The following is a 20,707-nucleotide window of genomic DNA, read 5'->3' on the forward strand; positions in this document are numbered from 1 at the left end:
CGATACTATTGGTCATACGCGCGTGGGTTGGCACTACGATGTACAATGTCATCGTTTCAATTAACATTCATTTTCGTCTCGAGATGCGTTGTGTTCCTGCTATGAGTATATTAGTTGTTTGATCATAGATGATGAACTGCTGAAGCAATAGACTGTCTTAAATGACCGTGACATGTTATTGTCGTTTGGGTTTGTTTTGGAAAATGGCGCACACACACAAAGAGTTGTCGTTCATTACACATATGCCCCCACAATGCAATGCGCCTAATAAACAATCATGCCGATCGCAACCTGCCTCAGCGAGTGTTTAAGTGCACAGAACACAGGTTTGGATCGATGCTATAATAAATAAACAAATCTCATCAAAAGATGAGGCATATAAATATTTCATTCAGTAATTCTTCTGCACATTGCTACTGATATGGTCTGAATTATAACTTAATGTCGATATCGATGCATCGAACGTAACCTGTAATGACGAAGTGGGAACCAATGATAAGATAACGTTGTACATCATGTCAAATCAATATGTAAGTTAAAACACATTTCATAAAACTTTTATTATGGGAAAATCACAAAAATACCCTAAAATCAATTAAATTTTTTCGATTTTTTTGAATTTTTATATGCATATAAGCGGGAGTCGGTGTTTTAGTCGATGCAAATACACGGGATTAAAATACAAAGATAAAGAAGGAAAAAATCGGGACCTGAGAATTTTATGAAAATAAGCGGGATATTCAAATAACCGATATGCAAATAAGTGGGCTCCTCTGTATTAGCATTGAGTGTTTATAGTATACTGATCACACCAGTATAATTAGATATTAGCATTGAGTGTTTAGTATACTGATAACACCAGTATAATTAGATATTAGCATGGAGTGTTTAGTATACTGATAACACCAGTATAATTAGATATTAGCATGGAGTGTTTAGTATACTGATAACACCAGTATAATTAGATATTAGCATGGAGTGTTTAGTATACTGATAACACCAGTATAATTAGATATTAGCATGGAGTGTTAAGTATACTGATCACACCAGTATAATTATAGAGATATTAGCATTGAGTGTTTAGTATACTGATCACACCAGTATAATTAGATATTAGCATTGAGTGTTTAGTATACTGATAACACCAGTATAATTAGATATTAGCATTGAGTGTTTAGTATACTGATAACACCAGTATAATTAGATATTAGCATTGAGTGTTTAGTATACTGATCACACCAGTATAATTAGATATTAGCATTGATTGTTTAGTATACTGATCACACCAGTATAATTAGATATTAGCATTGAGTGTTTAGTATACTGATCACACCAGTATAATTAGATATTAGCATTGAGTGTTTAGTATACTGATAACACCAGTATAATTAGATATTAGCATTGAGTGTTTAGTATACTGATCACATCAGTAGAATTAGATATTAGCATTGAGTGTTTAGTATACTGAAAACACCAGTATAATTAGATATTAGCATTGAGTGTTTAGTATACTGATAACACCAGTATAATTAGATATTAGCATTGAGTGTTTATAGTATACTGATCACACCAGTATAATTAGATATTAGCATTGAGTGTTTAGTATACTGATAACACCAGTATAATTAGATATTAGCATTGAGTGTTTAGTATACTGATCACACCAGTATAATTAGATATTAGCATTGAGTGTTTATAGTATACTGATCACACCAGTATAATTAGATATTAGCATTGAGTGTTTATAGTATACTGATCACACCAGTATAATTAGATATTAGCATTGAGTGTTTAGTATACTGATAACACCAGTATAATTAGATATTAGCATTGAGTGTTTATAGTATACTGATCACACCAGTATAATTAGATATTAGCATTGAGTGTTTATAGTATACTGATCACACCAGTATAATTACATATAGGAAACATGCAAATGAATATAACAAATTGAAATGAAAAACTCATTAATACTACTTTCTGTTTATATTGGTAACCACAAAGGTTTACACAACTAAATTATATATGAAGCTCAAGGCCAAAAATAAAGTACCCACAAATATTTTATAATAGCCACCATTTCAATTACGTAAATATCTTCGAGAAAAAACTTAATCAAACTACATAAAACCACCAGGCCAATAATCATATAACCAACCCTCCAGATCAAGTTTGTAATGGGAATTTCTTCATTATTATTATTTTTTTTTTATTGCAATGCTAATTTGTGGGAAACTGACATCATTCAAGGGGGTCACAATTGTATCATGATTAATCAATATGTTATTGTGTTGTGTCTATGAGAACTTATTGATAGTAATCCCTGTACCATTTATAATTACCAAAATATGGAATTTTAAAATTATACTCTTTCCTGGTGACTTACATGTAAATGAACAATCTTAATCTTACCATTTTCTTCCAACTCTTTCACAATAGCCCCCATCAATGGCTGATAAAAAGACTCGCCTCGTTCCACAATAGAGACTCCAAGACGTTGATACACCTTTTGAAATTCTGAAATAAATATGGTATAAACAGAAGTTAAGTTGACATATATTGCGAATAAGACTTCAAAATTAGCATCTGCTATGCGAAACGATGAACAATATATTATCCAATGAATTATCCCGTGTAAAATTGTCACTAGTGAAATATATACTCTTGAGTATTTTGTATTGCCTGTACCAGTCAGAAATCAAATGTGAGATCATAATATGGACAATGACCTGACATCATGATTGTGAATGGTACAATAAAATGGCTGTCACCACATGGTTCAGCCCTCCACATTCTGACTGTACAACCTGTCCAAATATAAGTTGGAGACTACTCTATAGGACAAACTTAATGCAAAACATCACAGAATATGTCAGATGAAGTGTGACTAAGTGTGACTGGAGTCATCACACATGTCACAGAATGTGATAATCAATAATGAACAATAATTTGAAGTTCATTAAATACCTCTATATCATAGCAATATAGCTGTATCAAAACCATTCGCAAATTTTATCTCTGGTTATTTGGGCTACCATCAAATTTCTTTCTCAACTCCCTGGGGAGCATACAGGCGGAGCTGTTATTTTGGTGTCAACAGTTAATTTACACACAACATATCTTTTACTGCCTTACCAAGTACTAATTTACAGCTGAGTCGACTGGAACACAACAGAGTCAGTATCTTATTCAAGGATTCACTACAGCACCTGTGCTGGGACTCGAGCTGGCGCAACCCTTCGGTCACGTAGTCCTGTGTCATACATCTAGACCACTGAACATTCATGATGAGAGAGAAAGAAGACATCACAAATATTACAGAAAGTGTGACAAGTAAGACTGACCTTTCCTAGAGACATCACAAATGAGATTCCATCCTTTCCGATGAGCCTCATCACCATTCTGGAGCTTCACCACAGCCTCGTAAGCTCGCTTCTTAAAGGCTTCATCCTCATCAAAACGAACCTTTGATTCCTACATGGGAAGAAAAAACAAAATATAGTAGACTTTCTACTACAGAAAACTTTACAATTAACATAGCCGAAATGTGACTATATCTCTCTGTACATTAAATAACTTGTACAGAGTACAATGAATAAAATAAGGTCGTTTTACTTTGCAGAACAGAGATGTTTTATCATGGAAAATGTACAAACATTCTAGTTTGTAGAACAGAGATGTTTTATCATGGAAAATGTACAATTTTTCTAGTTTGTAGAACAGAGATGTTCTATCATGGAAAATGTGCAATTTTTTTACTTTGTAGAACAGAGATGTTTTATCATGGAGAATGTACAATTGTTTTACTTTGTAGAACAGAGATGTTTTATCATGGAAAATGTACAATTGTTTTACTTTGTAGAACAGAGATGTTTTATCATGGAGAATGTACAATTGTTTTACTTTGTAGAACAGAGATGTTTTATCATGGAGAATATTTGTACAATTGTTTTACTTTGTAGAACAGAGATGTTTTATCATGGAGAATGTACAATTGTTTTACTTTGTAGATCAGAGTTGTTTTATCATGGAGAATGTGCAATTTTTTTACTTTGTAGAACAGAGATGTTTTATCATGGAGAATGTACAATTGTTTTACTTTGTAGAACAGAGATGTTTTATCATGGAAAATGTACAATTGTTTTACTTTGTAGAACAGAGATGTTTTATCATGGAGAATGTACAATTGTTTTACTTTGTAGAACAGAGATGTTTTATCATGGAGAATATTTGTACAATTGTTTTACTTTGTAGAACAGAGTTGTTTTATCATGGAGAATGTACAATTGTTTTACTTTGTAGATCAGAGTTGTTTTATCATGGAGAATGTACAATTGTTTTACTTTCTAGATCAGAGTTGTTTTATCATGGAGAAATGTACAATTGTTTTACCTATAAAGCTGGAGAAAGAACAATTTTACTTTGCAGAACATACAATCATTTCACCTTGGAGAGTACACTCAGAGTGTACTGTTGTTTTACCTTGGAGAATGTATAAATTTTGTATTTCTTTATAGAACATATTTTAGGTTTTATTGTGTAAAACATGCAATTATTTTACCTTGGAAAATATACAATTGTAATATATATACCTTGTAGCACAAAACAAATTTTACCATTGAGAATGTACTATTGTTTTACTTTGTAGAACATACGGTTGTTTTACCTTGAAGGATGCACAATTGTTTTATAACTTTGTAGAACATGTAGTTGGTTTACCTTGTAGAATGTACAATTGTTTTATAACTTTGTAGAACATGTAGTTGGTTTACCTTGTAGAATGTACAATTGTTTTATAACTTTGTAGAACATGTAGTTGGTTTACCTTGTAGAATGTACAATTGTTTTATAACTTTGTAGAACATGTAGTTGGTTTACCTTGTAGAATGTACAATTGTTTTATAACTTTGTAGAACATGTAGTTGGTTTACCTTGTAGAATGCCTGTAGGTCCTTGATTGGTGGAGACACAGAGAGATAGTTAGGGAACTTGTCCTTGAGATGGGCTATTAGCATACCAAATTGTGTGCCCCAATCTCCAAGATGATTCAGACGTAAAACATCATGACCGACCCACTCGAGCAAACGACAAAGACTCTCACCTATAATGGTTGACCTGCAGACAGAAAGTTGTTCAAACATCAGTTAACAAAGCATACCTCAATAAAAAAAGTGCATATTCTATGAGGACAATTATCATTTTAACTAGAAAATATCTATAAGACAAAAATGCCCCCAATGACACCCTGAAACACAGTTTAGTGAGGATCTCATCAGCAGTTCCTGAGATTAGCTAGTTACATAACATCGGATCGGGTCGGGACGGGATGGGTCGGGACGGGACGGGACGGGACGGACATAATTAACAACACTATATCCTACAGTACGTACATGTTAAATACATCAAGCTTCCTACCGTATCTACAAATATGATGATTGCATGAATACCTTAAGTGTCCGACATGCATTTCCTTAGCAATGTTTGGTGAGGAGAAGTCGACAACAATACGTTTTTGGATGCCAACATTTGGTGGGGTCGGCCCTTTTTGGAGTAAACTACTAATCTGTTCTGACACAAAATTCTTGTTGAGGTCAATGTTGATGAATCCATTGGGTGCTGCTTCCACCTTTTGAAGTAAAATAACAAGTTCATGTGACACAAACTAAAGTAAGAAATTTTAACGATTATAATCCAACCTACTGGTGATTACAGGTGTTGTCTTGATTACAGGTGTTGTCTATGTTGTTTTTAGATATAAACTACAGCTATTATAAACTTCTATCACCAGTGTTCCTGTATGTTTTTAGATATAAACTACAGCTATTATAAACTTCTATCACCAGTGTTCCTGTATGTTTTTAGATATAAACTACAGCTATTATAAACTTCTATCACCAGTGTTCCTGTATGTTTTTAGATCTAACTACAGCTATTATAAACTTCTATCACCAGTGTTCCTGTATGTTTTTAGATCTAACTACAGCTATTATAAACTTCTATCACCAGTGTTCCTGTATGTTTTTAGATATAAACTACAGCTATTATAAACTTCTATCACCAGTACGTGTTCCTATATGTTTTTAGATATAAACTACAGCTATTATAAACTTCTATCACCAGTACGTGTTCCTGTATGTTTTTAGATATAAACTACAGCTATCATAAACTTCTATCACCAGTGTTCCTGTATGTTTTTAGATATAAACTACAGCTATTATAAACTTCTATCACCAGTGTTCCTGTATGTTTTTAGATATAAACTACAGCTATTATAAACTTCTATCACCAGTACGTGTTCCTGTATGTTTTTAGATATAAACTACAGCTATTATAAACTTCTATCACCAGTACGTGTTCCTGTATGTTTTTAGATATAAACTACAGCTATTATAAACTTCTATCACCAGTGTTCCTGTATGTTTTTAGATATAAACTACAGCCATTATAAATTATAAACTTCTATCACCAGCGTTCCAGTATGTTTTTAGATATAAACTACAGCCATTATAAACTTCTATCACCAGCGTTCCTGTATGTTTTTAGATATAAACTACGTAGCCATTATAAACTTCTATCACCAGTGTTCCTGTATATTTTTAGATCTAAACTACAGCTATTATAAACTTCTATCACCAGTGTTCCTGTATGTTTTTAGATCTAAACTACAGCTATTATAAACTTCTATCACCAGTACGTGTTCCTGTATGTTTTTAGATATAAACTACAGCTATTATAAACTTCTATCACCAGTGGTCATGTATGATTTTAGATATAAACTACAGCTATTATAAACTTCTATCACCAGTGTTCCTGTATGTTTTTAGATATAAACTACAGCCATTATAAACTTCTATCACCAGTGTTCCTGTATGTTTTTAGATATAAACTACGTAGCCATTATAAACTTCTATCACCAGTGTTCCTGTATATTTTTAGATATAAACTACAGCTATTATAAACGTCTATCACCAGTACGTGTTCCTGTATGTTTTTAGATATAAACTACAGCCATTATAAACTTCTATCACCAGTGTTCCTGTATGTTTTTAGATATAAACTACAGCTTTTATAAACTTCATCACCAGTGTTCCTGTATGTTTTTAGATCTAACTACAGCCATTATAAACTTCTATCACCAGTGGTCATGTACAAACTTTATAACAAAGTAACAAGCAGTCAGTCTATTACAAAGTCTTAGGCAAGCCCTTTCCTTTACTTAATTCTATGTCAGATCCATTTCTGATGCAAAATCTGGGAGTTGTTATAACTATATTTCTATATGACTCAACAATGAACTTGAATTTACCATCACCTTCTCTGTATAAAATGTTCAAGGTTGATTTTTTTCAGTTCTTCAAGGACTACTTACCTTGGAAAAGTATTCAGATTCTGGCAAGCAAGCTACAATATTTTGTGCAATTTCCTTTGGAGGAACCTTCACACCCTGTGATTTCAGTTTCTGAAAGCAGAAAGAAATGCAGATAAATAACAAAAAAAGTTATAATCTATAATGGTTATTACCCCTATAATCCTGAACTCAGAGCAGTTGAAACTCAAATTTCACATACAATGTCACTTCAGCTCTAGATCTCTGTAAGACAGCTGGACAGACTAATTTCTACATGACCAGTATATTACACACTATTTACTATATGACCAGTATATTACACACTATGACAGACTAATTTCTATATGACCAGTATATTACACTATGACAGACTAATCTCTATATGACCAGTATATTACACACTATGACAGACTAATTTCTATATGACCAGTATATTACACACTATGACAGACTAATTTCTATATGACCAGTATATTACACTATGACAGACTGATTTATATATAACCAGTATATTACACACTATGACAGACTAATCTCTATATGACCAGTATATTACACACTATGACAGACAAATCTCTATATGACCAGTATATTACACACTATGACAGACTAATTTCTATATGACCAGTATATTACACACTATGACAGCTAGACTAATTTCTATATGACCAGTATATTACACACTATGACAGACAAATCTCTATATGACCAGCATATTACACACTATGACAGACTGATTTATATATAACCAGTATATTACACACTATGACACGCTAATTTCTATATGACCAGTATATTACACACTATGAAATACTACAGCGTAATTGTGTGTAAAAGACATGATCCTCACCGCAGCTATCACCATGGCAGAGTTACACTGGTAGTCAGCAAACTTTGAGCTGCCCTGTATCATGACAGGGATGTTGTCCAGGTCTGGATAGGCACAACGGAGGGCCCGGCCAAATAACTCTTCCACTATGATCCCAATACTCAGCATGTTCTTTGGCTTTCTCTGTGTCTCTGCAGCAAGGCTCTGAGTATAAATAAACAAGACAATATACCACTGTTGAAACATCGAAAATATTATCAGGCTAATTAAGAAAGCTATCTTTGAAATGCTACTATATTTATTTTAAATAAGCCTCCTCCGCTAGTGTAAAATTTTACTGCTGTATTTATCCTAAAATAAACCCCCTCTCCTAGTGTAAAAATTTAATATCTGTACTTATCCTCAAATAAGCTCCCTCTCCTACTGTAAACATTTAATACCTTATGCATCCTCAAAAAACCTCCTCCCTTTGTGTAAAAGTTTAGTGCCATATTTATCCTCGGATAAGCCTCCTCTCCTGGTGTTAAAGTTTAGTATTTAAGTTTGGGAAGGGCTTCTTTGTGAATCACTTTTAGGTTACTATTTTAAAATAGATTATCTGCAAAGTGAAGAATGAGGCTTATTTGCGGTCATGCAATGACTTTTTGAATTGCTGATAAATATGGTATTGATAAGTAAAATTTGAGATAACTGAATATAGAAATGGCAGCTATCATGTTTACAATTCAGTTTATTTTTGTAAATAATTAACAAAAATCATCAGAAATTTAAGGTACACTGCACATGTATAGCATTCATTTTCACTTTTCACCTATTTTTTTTCATGATTGGCATTCAAATATATTCATATTGATTATTTTACCCTTTTCAAATGGTTGATTTGGTAGTTGAGCTTGGCGTTCTCTGTCCTCAATTTGTCCAGTTCTGGAGATATGATTCCATCAGCTAACATACGCTGAGGGTCCTGAAGGCGTTTGATCTCCTCCTCTAAATGCTTAATTTCTGTTTCCTGTATAAAAAAATGATAAAGAAATGTTATGAAAATAACTAATATGTATCTAACCAAATTAGATACATGGGTTTTGTGGTTTTGTCCATTTTCCACAAGATATTATAAGAATTATGATTGCTAGCTATACTTCCTGTAATAATGATTAAACATTCCTTCATATGGATGATATGAGGAATGAAGACCTTGGCTCATCACTCAGAACACTTTCACCAGGCTATTGGGATAAAGAGAAATAGAATCTTTCACTTCCTTTTGGTATATACGATTAACAGAATGAAGAGACAGGGATCTCAATCTGATAGGCATCATTCATGTTGATAAATAAAACATGAGGCTTGCAGAGTGCTTGGCAGCTGATTAAACTTTACTCTAGGCATTATATCGCCCTGTTTCACTCCCAAGGGGGTGAATGATAAGTTTCTTCTAAGCCTGTTTGCGCTCTTGTGTATAATACTGTACATTGAACATTGCATCAATACCAGACAATGCGGTTGTGATGTGATCAAATTGTTATATGATGTCGTTGAATGTGTATGAATTGAACATTTACGACATATTTAGTAAACAACTTTGAACATTTTTTTGTTGGCTGTATTAGAAGGCGAACAAAGTCAATTACACATGTAAGTTCTGCGGACTTTTCCCAAGTTTATGGGTGAAGGGAACCTTAAAATTGGATGAAACAGAAGTGTTACTTGGAACACACCAAAGTCAGAAAGTTGAGAAAAATCAAGACAGTGAATGCCATCAACAAGCCACTACCAGGTATAATAATGCCCATGGGTCCTTTGATGTACTGTACATTGTACACTCAAAGAAAAAAGCTGTCTGATTGGTTCAGTAAATTAAAATAGGTAAGCCAATCAGACAGCTCCTTTGAGACAATCTCTGCTTCAGAAATCTACAGAAATAAACTTATGTCTTTTACCAGTAAAACACATGTGGCTTATGTTTGGGATGTTACCAGGGACGTATAATAAGATATACATTGTATATGTCCCTGATGTTACCCAATACCTAAAGTGATAAATGTAACTACAAAATACGACAAAATGTGAAAAAATATCTAATTTCCTAATTTTTCTACGAGGGTGTTCAAACGATTTACTGAGGATCCCGAATGGAAGCTGAATACTTTTCTGTATTTAGTACATAGAGGATAATTTTTAACTCTTAATGTTACATGTAATTACATACATTTGTAGGATGTACCAGATAAAAGTGCCTATGATACAAGAACCTGTGAAAATGACAAGTCTGCATTGTATATCCATGCAATTTCGCCATGTTGACAGATACACCGTCCCTAAAAAGCGGAATTTTTAATATGTTATATGTATCCAACTTATTGAATTAGTTACTTACCGTACGGCACATGCACATGAAGCTAAAAACAGACAGTAACGTTACTATTTAATATTAAAACTGAAATTCGCTTAAGTAGATATCATAAGAAAAATTAACAAATAGTTTGCGGCTATACATACCGATTGTTCAGCACGGGCTGTAAGTAATGCGATTTCAGACATAGTGATGCAATAAAGTGTCAATACAACAACACAGCACTGTGTTTTCTACTTTCGGTTGAAACCACGTTGTGGATCTCACTTCCGGTTCATAATCAAGAAGACAAACATAAGCGATAAACAATTAATCTATTTAATTTAGTGATAATATGTACTGATTCAAACATTATGTTTAGCATTTATATATATTAACTAAATACAAATTATTGTTTTGGTAGAAACTACTTTGATTTTTTAAGTTTTGGCTATTAAGATAATAGAAACAAACTTTATCGACTAGTTAAACTTTAAATGGCACACATCCGGTAGTTAGTTTCATCACTTAAAATTGTAGAGCTAACCAGTCTTTGTCCTTGGTTTGCTTAGCTCATCGTGCTCCATCATCTTGTCTATCAGTTATGATACTCGTGTTTAGGCAAATGTATTCCTGTTTATAATTGATTATGAGATCATACGATGTAAAATGGTGTGATACGTAAGCCGACGTTGTGTGCAACGTTGTGAAGACGGAACACAATGATAACACTCGGTAGCAAATTACTCAAAGCTCTGCATGACAACCTTCGGTAGTTCTTGCTGTTTTAGAATTTGTGTAAGTATTGCATATAGTGCTTTTAAAAGTGAGAATTAATGGCCATAAATTTAAAAAAAAAGGCGAACAATAATAACATCCGAAGATCGCTGAAATACTGCAGTATATCGTCTGGTTTCAGCCGAAGATCCAAGATATGTAGAATATATTACATTGATCGAGTGATAATTATAAGCTGACAGGGTTAAGCTTACTTCTTTGACATGTCCATATTTTGTGTCTGTATTATGTGTTCCTGTTACACTGACCTTTTTTGTTGTTCTCTGTTCACGTGTTCTGTCTCAGGTGATGTTTTTGTCGTGAATTATCCATAGTCTGTTGTCTTTCATTAATGTCTGCCATACATGTCTGCCTCTGTGAATACTCAGTTGTGATGTTGGTCCTTTAGTTTTGTATTGTCAAATGTGACTTATGTTATCAAATATTAAAAGGAAAAGGGGAAAGAAGCAAAAAGTAAAGAAAAGATCAATCATGATCAGATGCAATATATTATCGGAGACTTTCAAAGTTCATCATAAACAAAGATGATTGCTAACTACATATATGTAATGAAGTTATCCTTAAAAATGTCCTCATAGGGTGAGTATAAATAACTGGAATACCCCACCCATTGAATCAAAACTTAAATCGGGAAGATTTATTTGATAACATACAGTAATCAAAGATATATATTGTACGTGTATGTCAAAAAAAATATTAAAATGAAAATCTTTTTTTTAATCAGACAGTTTTTCTGTATCATTTGCATTTTCAGACATGATGAATTTTTTAATTCGCAAATTTCTTTTCAATGCAGGATATCAAATCTCCTGAAGGATGAGGAATAATCTAAACAGTCATATATACAATACTAGAGAAATGGTTTCAGGAATTGAGAACAAGAATTTATGGAACCAATTTGCAAAAAGGAACATGTTTACTGGGAATTAATCAAGAATTCTACGTTGTAATATCATTATAGGCTGGTCAGAGCAAACCTCTCTATAAAATGGCAAGTAATACACAGGTGTGTAATGATACCTCAGAGAAAATAGAGCTATATCAGCTCCAGGGTTTGTACCTTAAGCCTCTCGCTAAACTAAATGTTTGCGTTCAGCTTCCTCAGTTGAAACAACCAGGTAAATCTATCTCTAACTGGGAGGTGATGGAGCGTGTCAAACACATGGCAAGACCTCACTCTTTCCTGACATTGAAAATAATCAAAAGTACCCTCGAGTTTATTCGACTGGAAGGTGAAACAGAAACTAAAGCTTTGGTCAAAACACTCATTCAGAGGCTGGATGCAAAGACTATTAAGTTGAGTGGTTTTCCTGATATTTTGAAGGTCAAAGCAGCTGAGGCTAAGGTCAGCTTTCCTTTACGTCATGACTGGGACTCATATTTCAGAGATGCAAAAAATATGAATGAAATGAAATCTGGTGAAAGACCAGACACAATTCACTTCAAAGATCTGCCAACCAGATGGTTCTCTTCCCATAGAAGCAGGGAAAATGATAAGCCAAGTGAACAACTGTTAAAACGTATCTGGGAAGGGTTTGGTGAGGTTCGGTGTGTTGACATCCCAATGCTTGATCCATATAGGAAGGAAATGACCACTTCCACAAAATCTGGTGCCATTCAGACATTCACATATGGACAAGATTTGACCTTTGAGGCTTTTGTGCAGTTCAAGGAATACATCGGTTTTGTTAAAGCTATGGACAGCCTTCGTGGAATGAAGGTACTCTATATAGGGGAAGATGACAAGGCTTATACAGCCAATATCAAGGTATGGTAACCATATTTGATTTGTATACTTATTATTAGGTCACATGTGACATTGTTTCAAATTGCTTATTCTAATTGCACTTTAATTTGTTCGTTGTCGTCCGTTGTGAGACCTCATTTTGTAACCAATTTACATTTTCGTCTTTTTTCTCAATAACCAAGAGGCCTAGAAACGTAATATTGTACCTTTACTGTGCTGGGGTGAAGGGATATCAAGTTTGTTGAAATTAATGACCTTGACCTTCATTCAAGGTCACTGAGGTGAAATCTGCTGAAATCTTTAAATCAACTATTTTTCATTAAGCAGTAGGCCAAGAGACCTGCTAAAGGGCCTTATAGCATGCTAGGGTGAAGAGCTATCAAGATTGTTTAAATGAATGACATATTTGACCTCAAATTCAAGGTCATCATCCGGGAACAGTGAAGTTCCATGGGCCTCTTGTTAGGTCACCTTAGATGAAATGTGGGAATCATAATTCTTGATTAATTTCAAGTTTATATATAGATGCTATAGGAAGTAGCGATGTCTTTCAGACAAGGTTTGTGGAATTGTGAACATGTTGGATTAAAGAATGTAACTTTATTCACCCACGCAAGCTATGTCACAACTTTTCAGTATATGTAAGAGGAAAGAAAAGCTTATGGTTTGTGTAATGCTGTCAGAAGTTACCTTAATTTGGCTTAGAAAGTTAAAAGCTTCTGATATCATGTACTGTATTATACCATGATAATGTATTTCTTTTTTTAATAAAAATATTAAGAAACCTGTGGATTTTGAAAAATGTTTCAGGTGGATTTTGACAAAACAAAGCATCTCTCTGACAAAGCCATAAAAAAGCGTCGCATAGAAAGATGGAAGTTGGAACAGTTGGAAAAACAGAAGGAAGAAAAAGTGAGAAAAGAACGAGAGGAAGAGGAAAGAAAACAGGAAGAAGAGCGGTAATATATTCAATGATTTGTAATACTTTGAGGAGATCAGGGATTTGAGTCCTTGGACCACATTTTGTTGTAATAGCCATGTTACTTGGTATAATTTTTTTATTCAATTCCTGTTTCATCACAGTTCTAGTACATATTTAACATATATCTTGAAATAGAAGATCAAAACTGACGGAATTAATCACATTAATCTCAAACATCATCAGGGAGTAAGACGTATGGCATATTGGTGTGAGGCTTCATCGGGAGCTAGTTACGATTAATTCATGTTTATATTAATATATATTTCAATAGTCACTCTCCATACTTTGGGTATCCATACCACATTAAATAATGTACCTACCCTGGAACTGATGTTGGCTCTATTTTCTGGTTCAAATAGAGATAGTTTAAGGTCAAATGCGTAACACATGTATCAGTGTTTTGGAAACTTACATGGGTATGAAACAAAAGTGGCAGATGATTAAATAGATAACACTGGTAGTTAGGACATATATTAGATTAGTACACTTGGGTTGCTGGTTGGGGTACTTGGTGGTACAGAAATCTTCTTGTCACACAAACTCTTCATTTAACAGAAAAATACATTTATGGACCTCATTCTGGCAAACTGTTACCTTTAAAACATATTTAATAAGTATGATGTGTTAAATTTAGATACAAAAACCAACAGTCTTTCTCCTAAATTGGAAAGCTTAATTGAATGGATACGCTAGATTGATTACAGGGAGACACTACTGGCTAACAGACAACACTGATGGTTTTGTTCGATGTTGTGTGACTTGGTAACACTCGGGGCAGTGGACGTTATGAGTCTAGATGTATATCATGCATTCAGCTAAAAACATTTTGTTGGTAGCATAATTCATAAAGTTGTACATGCAGATTAACATGTGGTATTCATACGTTTGTTCAAACAGTTTAAAGTGTTTGGTAATTAATGTTTGAACACATGGATGTAACATTTATGTCATACAATGTCAATCTTTTTCAGATTATGATTCCAGAATAGATAACAAAATTTTAAGGGAATAAGACATGGTCAGGATATGATGAAAATTGATATGAGTGATTTTTGTGCCACAATTTGCTTTGTTGCAAAAATTACCAAGCCTTTTAGTACTAATTTTCTAGAAATCAAATCTTTTTCTGAGAAAATTGCAATTTTTATGCCCCCGCCGTTAGAAGGGGGCATATAGTACTAGTGTTATTCATGCCCGTCCTGTCCTGTCCTGTCCCGTCCCGTCCTGTCCCGATACAATGAAACTAATCTCAGAAACTGCTAGGAATTTGGGTTTTCAAGTGGCAGCAGGGGCATTTATGTCTTACAGAAGTTTTTCTAGCTAAAAGAAGCTATTTTTTCAAAATAAAAATGAAAATACCACAATTTTCTATAAATATGAAGTGGTTTCAGAAAGAATCCTATTTATACCAAGTAAGAATTCTATTTTAGTGTGCATTTTCATTTCACCAAAATATGGAAACTTTTCAAAAACAAACTCTGTCTTGTCATGAATGAAATCATATAACCTTTCTTTCAGTAATAAATTATGAAAAATATTAGATTGTTGAAAAATAAAACATTACCTTACTATAAAAATAATGCAACGCATTATTATCATTTTACTTTCTGTCACATTAGGAGATAATTAAATTCCCTTGATATTTCATCATGTTTTCTGTCATTTGATCACATGTATCACAGCTTACAGGGGATAACTCTTATGAAATGTATTCAAGTGTAGGTCTTTTTCTTGGGAGGTAGGATTTTGTAAGTGTTTCATATAATATTTTTACACACAGTCACAGGTAAAAACATTAAAATTTACATATATAATATATATGCAAAGCTTCATCAAATCTTAGTGGAAACAGTATTGAGGAATAAAATATCAAAGGGAAATAAATATTTCACTTAAAAAAGAAAATCTTTTTCAACTTATAACATTAATCCAACCAGCAAATGTATACTGTATGTGATAGAGCTAGTATGTAATTACTGAATCATGTTTGTTATAGTGACTTACAATTATATGGTCTACATTAAGATTTATGTGTTGACTTTTTATCATAGGAGAAAAAAAAAGGAAGAAGAGGAGGATAAGGAACAAAAACGAATCGAAAAAATACAGAAAAAGGAGGAAAGGAGGAGAAGTAGAGAAGAAAAAAGGAAACTCAAAACCTTGCAAAAGAGGAAAAGGGAGGAAGAGAAGAAATTACAGCTTAAGATAGCTTTAGAGGAGAGAAAATTTCTTATAGCTCAAAGAAAACTGGAGTCAATACGCCTCATGTCTGAGTTGTTCAATGCTGTCAAGGTGAGAATCCTTATAGTAAATCAAAGGCTGCATGTTCAATGCTGTCAAGGTGAGAATCCTTATAGTAAATCAAAGGCTGCAGTAGCGTGCCTGTTCTAATACACTTATTTCATAATCCAGCTCCTGAGTTTTCAAAAACTTTGTGGCCATATTTGTAATGACTGTGTTCACATGACCTGATGAGATCTCACGTGGCACAGACAATACTTCCTTATGATGAAAATGATTTCTGGTCAGACTTATTATAATCATGTGATTCACATTACAAATAAAGCCGCAAAATGTTTGGAAACTTGGAGTTGGTTTATGAAATGAGTGGACTGAATTGTATATGTGTGTTGACATGTATGTATTTACGTATGATAAGGTTTGTCACAAAATTATCAAAGGTTTGGATATATGAGTTTTCTAACCACACATGCATATTGAATAGTTGAAAACATACGACGAATTGTCAACTGTAGGATGCAGGTCAGCTTTTTCCTCCTTTTCAATATAGCAAGAGTTCTTATGTTAGTGAGCCCATATCAGATTAGTGAAAGGCCAACAGAACATCAGAAACCTTCAGATTAAGCTTGATATTGACTGAAACAGCTATATATATAGACAGTCATAGCTAAATAAAAACTGTCCCAGCTATATATAGATAGTCAAAGTTTAATAAAGACTGTCCCAGCTATATATAGATAGTCAAAGTTTAATAAAGACTGTCCCAGCTATATATAGATAGTCACAGCTAAATAAAAACTGTCCCAGCTATATATAGATAGTCAAAGTTTAATAAAGACTGTCCCAGCTATATATAGATATAGTCAAAGTTTAATAAAGACTGTCCCAGCTATATATAGATAGTCACAGCCCTAAATAAATACTGTCCCTGCTATATATAGATAGTCAAAGCTAGATAAAGACTGTCCCAGCTATATATACATTGTAGATACATGTAGTCACAGCCCTAAATAAAGACTGTCCCAGCTATATATAGATAGTCAAAGCTAAGTAAAGATTGCCCCAGCTATATATAGATAGTCAAAGCTAAATAAAGATTGCCCCAGCTATATATAGATAGTCAAAGTTTAAAAAAGACTGTCCCAGCTGTATATAGATAGTCACAGCTAAATAAAGACTGTCCCAGCTGTATATAGATAGTCACAGCCCTAAATAAAGACTGTCCCAGCTATATATAGATAGTCAAAGTTTAATAAAGACTGTCCCAGCTATATATAGATAGTCACTGTCCTAAATAAAGACTGTCCCAGCTATATATAGGTAGTCACAGCCCTCAATAAAGACTGTCCCAGCTATATATAGGTAGTCACAGTCCTAAATATAGACTGGCTCAGCTATATATAGATAGTCACAGCCCTTATTAGTTCATTACTTTTTTCAGAAAATCAAGGTGAAAGAAGATCTTGAGAAGCATGAGAGAGAAGCAGAAGAAATGAGAAAGAAAGAGATTGAACAAGAACAGATTCAAAAGGAACAGGAAATGAAGAGGCGGATAGAGGGTCGAAAAAGAAAGAAAGAACGTCTGGAAAAGCAAGAACATGAACTTCGAAACAAAATTCTTAAAAACTGGAAAGTTAAAGAAGAGAAACAGGAGGAATTTCAAAGGGAATCTTTACGCAAAAAAATGGCTGGTAAAGGGAAATTGAAAAGTGCTGTGGTAGTGAAAAAGTGAAACAAACCGGAAGGAGCATGATGCTCTGACTGAGGAATGTAGCCAGGCAGCTGTGAGGTGTGTTAGTGAACAGATGTACTGGTCACTGAGGAATGTAGCCAGGCAGCTGTGAGGTGTGATAGTGAACAGATGTACTGACTGAGGGATGTAGCCAGTCAGCTGTGAGGTGTGTTAGTGAATAGATGTACTGACTGAGGGATGTAGCCAGTCAGCTGTGAGGTGTGTTAGTGAATAGATGTACTGACTGAGGAATGTAGCCAGTCAGCTGTGAGGTGTGTTAGTGAACAGATGGACTGACTGAGGGATGTAGCCAGTCAGCTGTGAGGTGTGTTAGTGAATAGATGTACTGACTGAGGAATGTAGCCAGTCAGCTGTGAGGTGTGTTAGTGAACAGATGGACTGACTGAGGGATGTAGCCAGTGATCAGCTGTGAGGTGTGTTAGTGAACAGATGGACTGACTGAGGGATGAAGCCAGTCAGCTGTGAGGTGTGTTAGTGAATAGATGTACTGATCACTGAGGAATGTAGCCAGTCAGCTGTGAGGTGTGTTAGTGAATAGATGGACTGACTGAGGGATGTAGCCAGTCAGCTGTGAGGTGTGTTAGTGAACAGATGGACTGACTGAGGGATGTAGCCAGTCAGCTGTGAGGTGTGTTAGTGAACAGATGTACTGACTGAGGGATGTAGCCAGTCAGCTGTGAGGTGTGTTAGTGAATAGATGTACTGACTGAGGGATGTAGCCAGTCAGCTGTGAGGTGTGTTAGTGAATAGATGTACTGACTGAGGGATGTAGCCAGTCAGCTGTGAGGTGTGTTAGTGAATAGATGTACTGGTCACTGAGGAATGAAGCCAGTCAGCTGTGAGATGTGTTAGTGAATAGATGTACTGGTCACTGAGGAATGTAGCCAGTCAGGTGTGAGGTGTGATAGTGAACAGATGTACTGACTGAGGGATGTAGCCAGTCAGCTGTGAGGTGTGTTAGTGAATAGATGTACTGGTCACTGAGGAATGTAGCCAGTCAGCTGTGAGGTGTGTTAGTGAATAGATGAACTGACTGAGGATGAAGCCAGTCAGCTGTGAGGTGTGTTAGTGAATAGATGTACTGACTGAGGGATGTAGCCAGTCAGCTGTGAGGTGTGTTAGTGAACAGATGTACTGACTGAGGGATGTAGCCAGTCAGCTGTGAGGTGTGTTAGTGAACAGATGTACTGGTCACTGAGGGATGTAGCCAGTCAGCTGTGAGGTGTGTTAGTGAATAGATGTACTGGTCACTGCGGAATGTAGCCAGTCAGCTGTGAGGTGTGTTAGTGAACAGATGGACTGACTGAGGAATGAAGCCAGTCAGCTGTGAGGTGTGTTAGTGAATAGATGTACTGACTGAGGGATGTAGCCAGTCAGCTGTGAGGTGTGTTAGTGAATAGATGTACTGACTGAGGGATGTAGCCAGTCAGCTGTGAGGTGTGTTAGTGAATAGATGTACTGACTGAGGGATGTAGCCAGTCAGCTGTGAGGTGTGTTAGTGAACAGATGTACTGATTGAGGGATGTAGCCAGGCAGCTGTGAGGTGTGTTAGTGAATAGATGTACTGACTGAGGGATGTAGCCAGTCAGCTGGGAGGTGTGTTAGTGAACAGATGGACTGACTGAGGGATGTAGCCAGTCAGCTGTGAGGTGTGATAGTGAACAGATGGACTGACTGAGGAATGTAGCCAGTCAGCTGTGAGGTGTGTTAGTGAACAGATGGACTGACTGAGGGATGTAGCCAGTCAGCTGTGAGGTGTGATAGTGAATAGATGTACTGACTGAGGACAGTAGCCAGTCAGCTGTGAGGTGTGTTAGTGAACAGATGTACTGACTGAGGAATGTAGCCAGTCAGCTGTGAGGTGTGTTAGTGAACAGATGTACTGGTCACTGAGGGATGTAGCCAGTCAGCTGTGAGGTGTGTTAGTGAATAGATGTACTGGTCACTGCGGAATGTAGCCAGTCAGCTGTGAGGTGTGTTAGTGAACAGATGGACTGACTGAGGAATGAAGCCAGTCAGCTGTGAGGTGTGTTAGTGAATAGATGTACTGACTGAGGGATGTAGCCAGTCAGCTGTGAGGTGTGTTAGTGAATAGATGTACTGACTGAGGGATGTAGCCAGTCAGCTGTGAGGTGTGTTAGTGAATAGATGTACTGACTGAGGGATGTAGCCAGTCAGCTGTGAGGTGTGTTAGTGAACAGATGTACTGATTGAGGGATGTAGCCAGGCAGCTGTGAGGTGTGTTAGTGAATAGATGTACTGACTGAGGGATGTAGCCAGTCAGCTGGGAGGTGTGTTAGTGAACAGATGGACTGACTGAGGGATGTAGCCAGTCAGCTGTGAGGTGTGATAGTGAACAGATGGACTGACTGAGGAATGTAGCCAGTCAGCTGTGAGGTGTGTTAGTGAACAGATGGACTGACTGAGGGATGTAGCCAGTCAGCTGTGAGGTGTGATAGTGAATAGATGTACTGACTGAGGACAGTAGCCAGTCAGCTGTGAGGTGTGTTAGTGAATAGATGTACTGACTGAGGGATGTAGCCAGTCAGCTGTGAGGTGTGTTAGTGAACAGATGGACTGACTGAGGAATGAAGCCAGTCAGCTGTGAGGTGTGTTAGTGAACAGATGTACTGACTGAGGGATGTAGCCAGTCAGCTGTGAGGTGTGTTAGTGAATA

General features: G+C 35.4%; 2 protein-coding genes across 2 annotated transcripts in view; one reads left to right on the forward strand and one right to left on the reverse strand.

Moving 5' to 3' along the window:
- The window catches only part of LOC117329058 (arginine--tRNA ligase, cytoplasmic-like), a 162,592-nt gene extending 151,792 nt beyond the window's left edge, over positions 1–10,800 (reverse strand). Inside the window, exons 1-8 of the mRNA XM_033886756.1 lie at positions 10,677–10,800; positions 9,040–9,186; positions 8,199–8,381; positions 7,370–7,459; positions 5,448–5,626; positions 4,932–5,115; positions 3,345–3,474; positions 2,413–2,517 (exon numbers count right to left, since the gene is read on the reverse strand). Coding sequence (XP_033742647.1) covers positions 2,413–2,517; positions 3,345–3,474; positions 4,932–5,115; positions 5,448–5,626; positions 7,370–7,459; positions 8,199–8,381; positions 9,040–9,186; positions 10,677–10,718 — 1,060 coding nt within the window. The 5' untranslated portion in view covers positions 10,719–10,800. The remainder of the gene's footprint in view (positions 1–2,412; positions 2,518–3,344; positions 3,475–4,931; positions 5,116–5,447; positions 5,627–7,369; positions 7,460–8,198; positions 8,382–9,039; positions 9,187–10,676) is intronic.
- Positions 10,801–10,992: 192 nt separating this feature from the next.
- On the forward strand, positions 10,993–18,410 carry LOC117329060 (A-kinase anchor protein 17A-like). Its single transcript, XM_033886765.1, has 5 exons — positions 10,993–11,307; positions 12,104–13,075; positions 13,865–14,013; positions 16,088–16,328; positions 17,719–18,410. Exons 2-5 carry the CDS (start codon positions 12,296–12,298, stop codon positions 18,007–18,009), a joined length of 1,461 nt encoding a protein of 486 aa, XP_033742656.1. The 5' UTR covers positions 10,993–11,307; positions 12,104–12,295; the 3' UTR covers positions 18,010–18,410.
- Positions 18,411–20,707: the final 2,297 nt, after the last annotated feature.

The sequence above is a fragment of the Pecten maximus genome, chromosome 6 (assembly GCF_902652985.1).
Source record: "Pecten maximus chromosome 6, xPecMax1.1, whole genome shotgun sequence".
Lineage (NCBI taxonomy): Eukaryota > Metazoa > Mollusca > Bivalvia > Pectinida > Pectinidae > Pecten > Pecten maximus.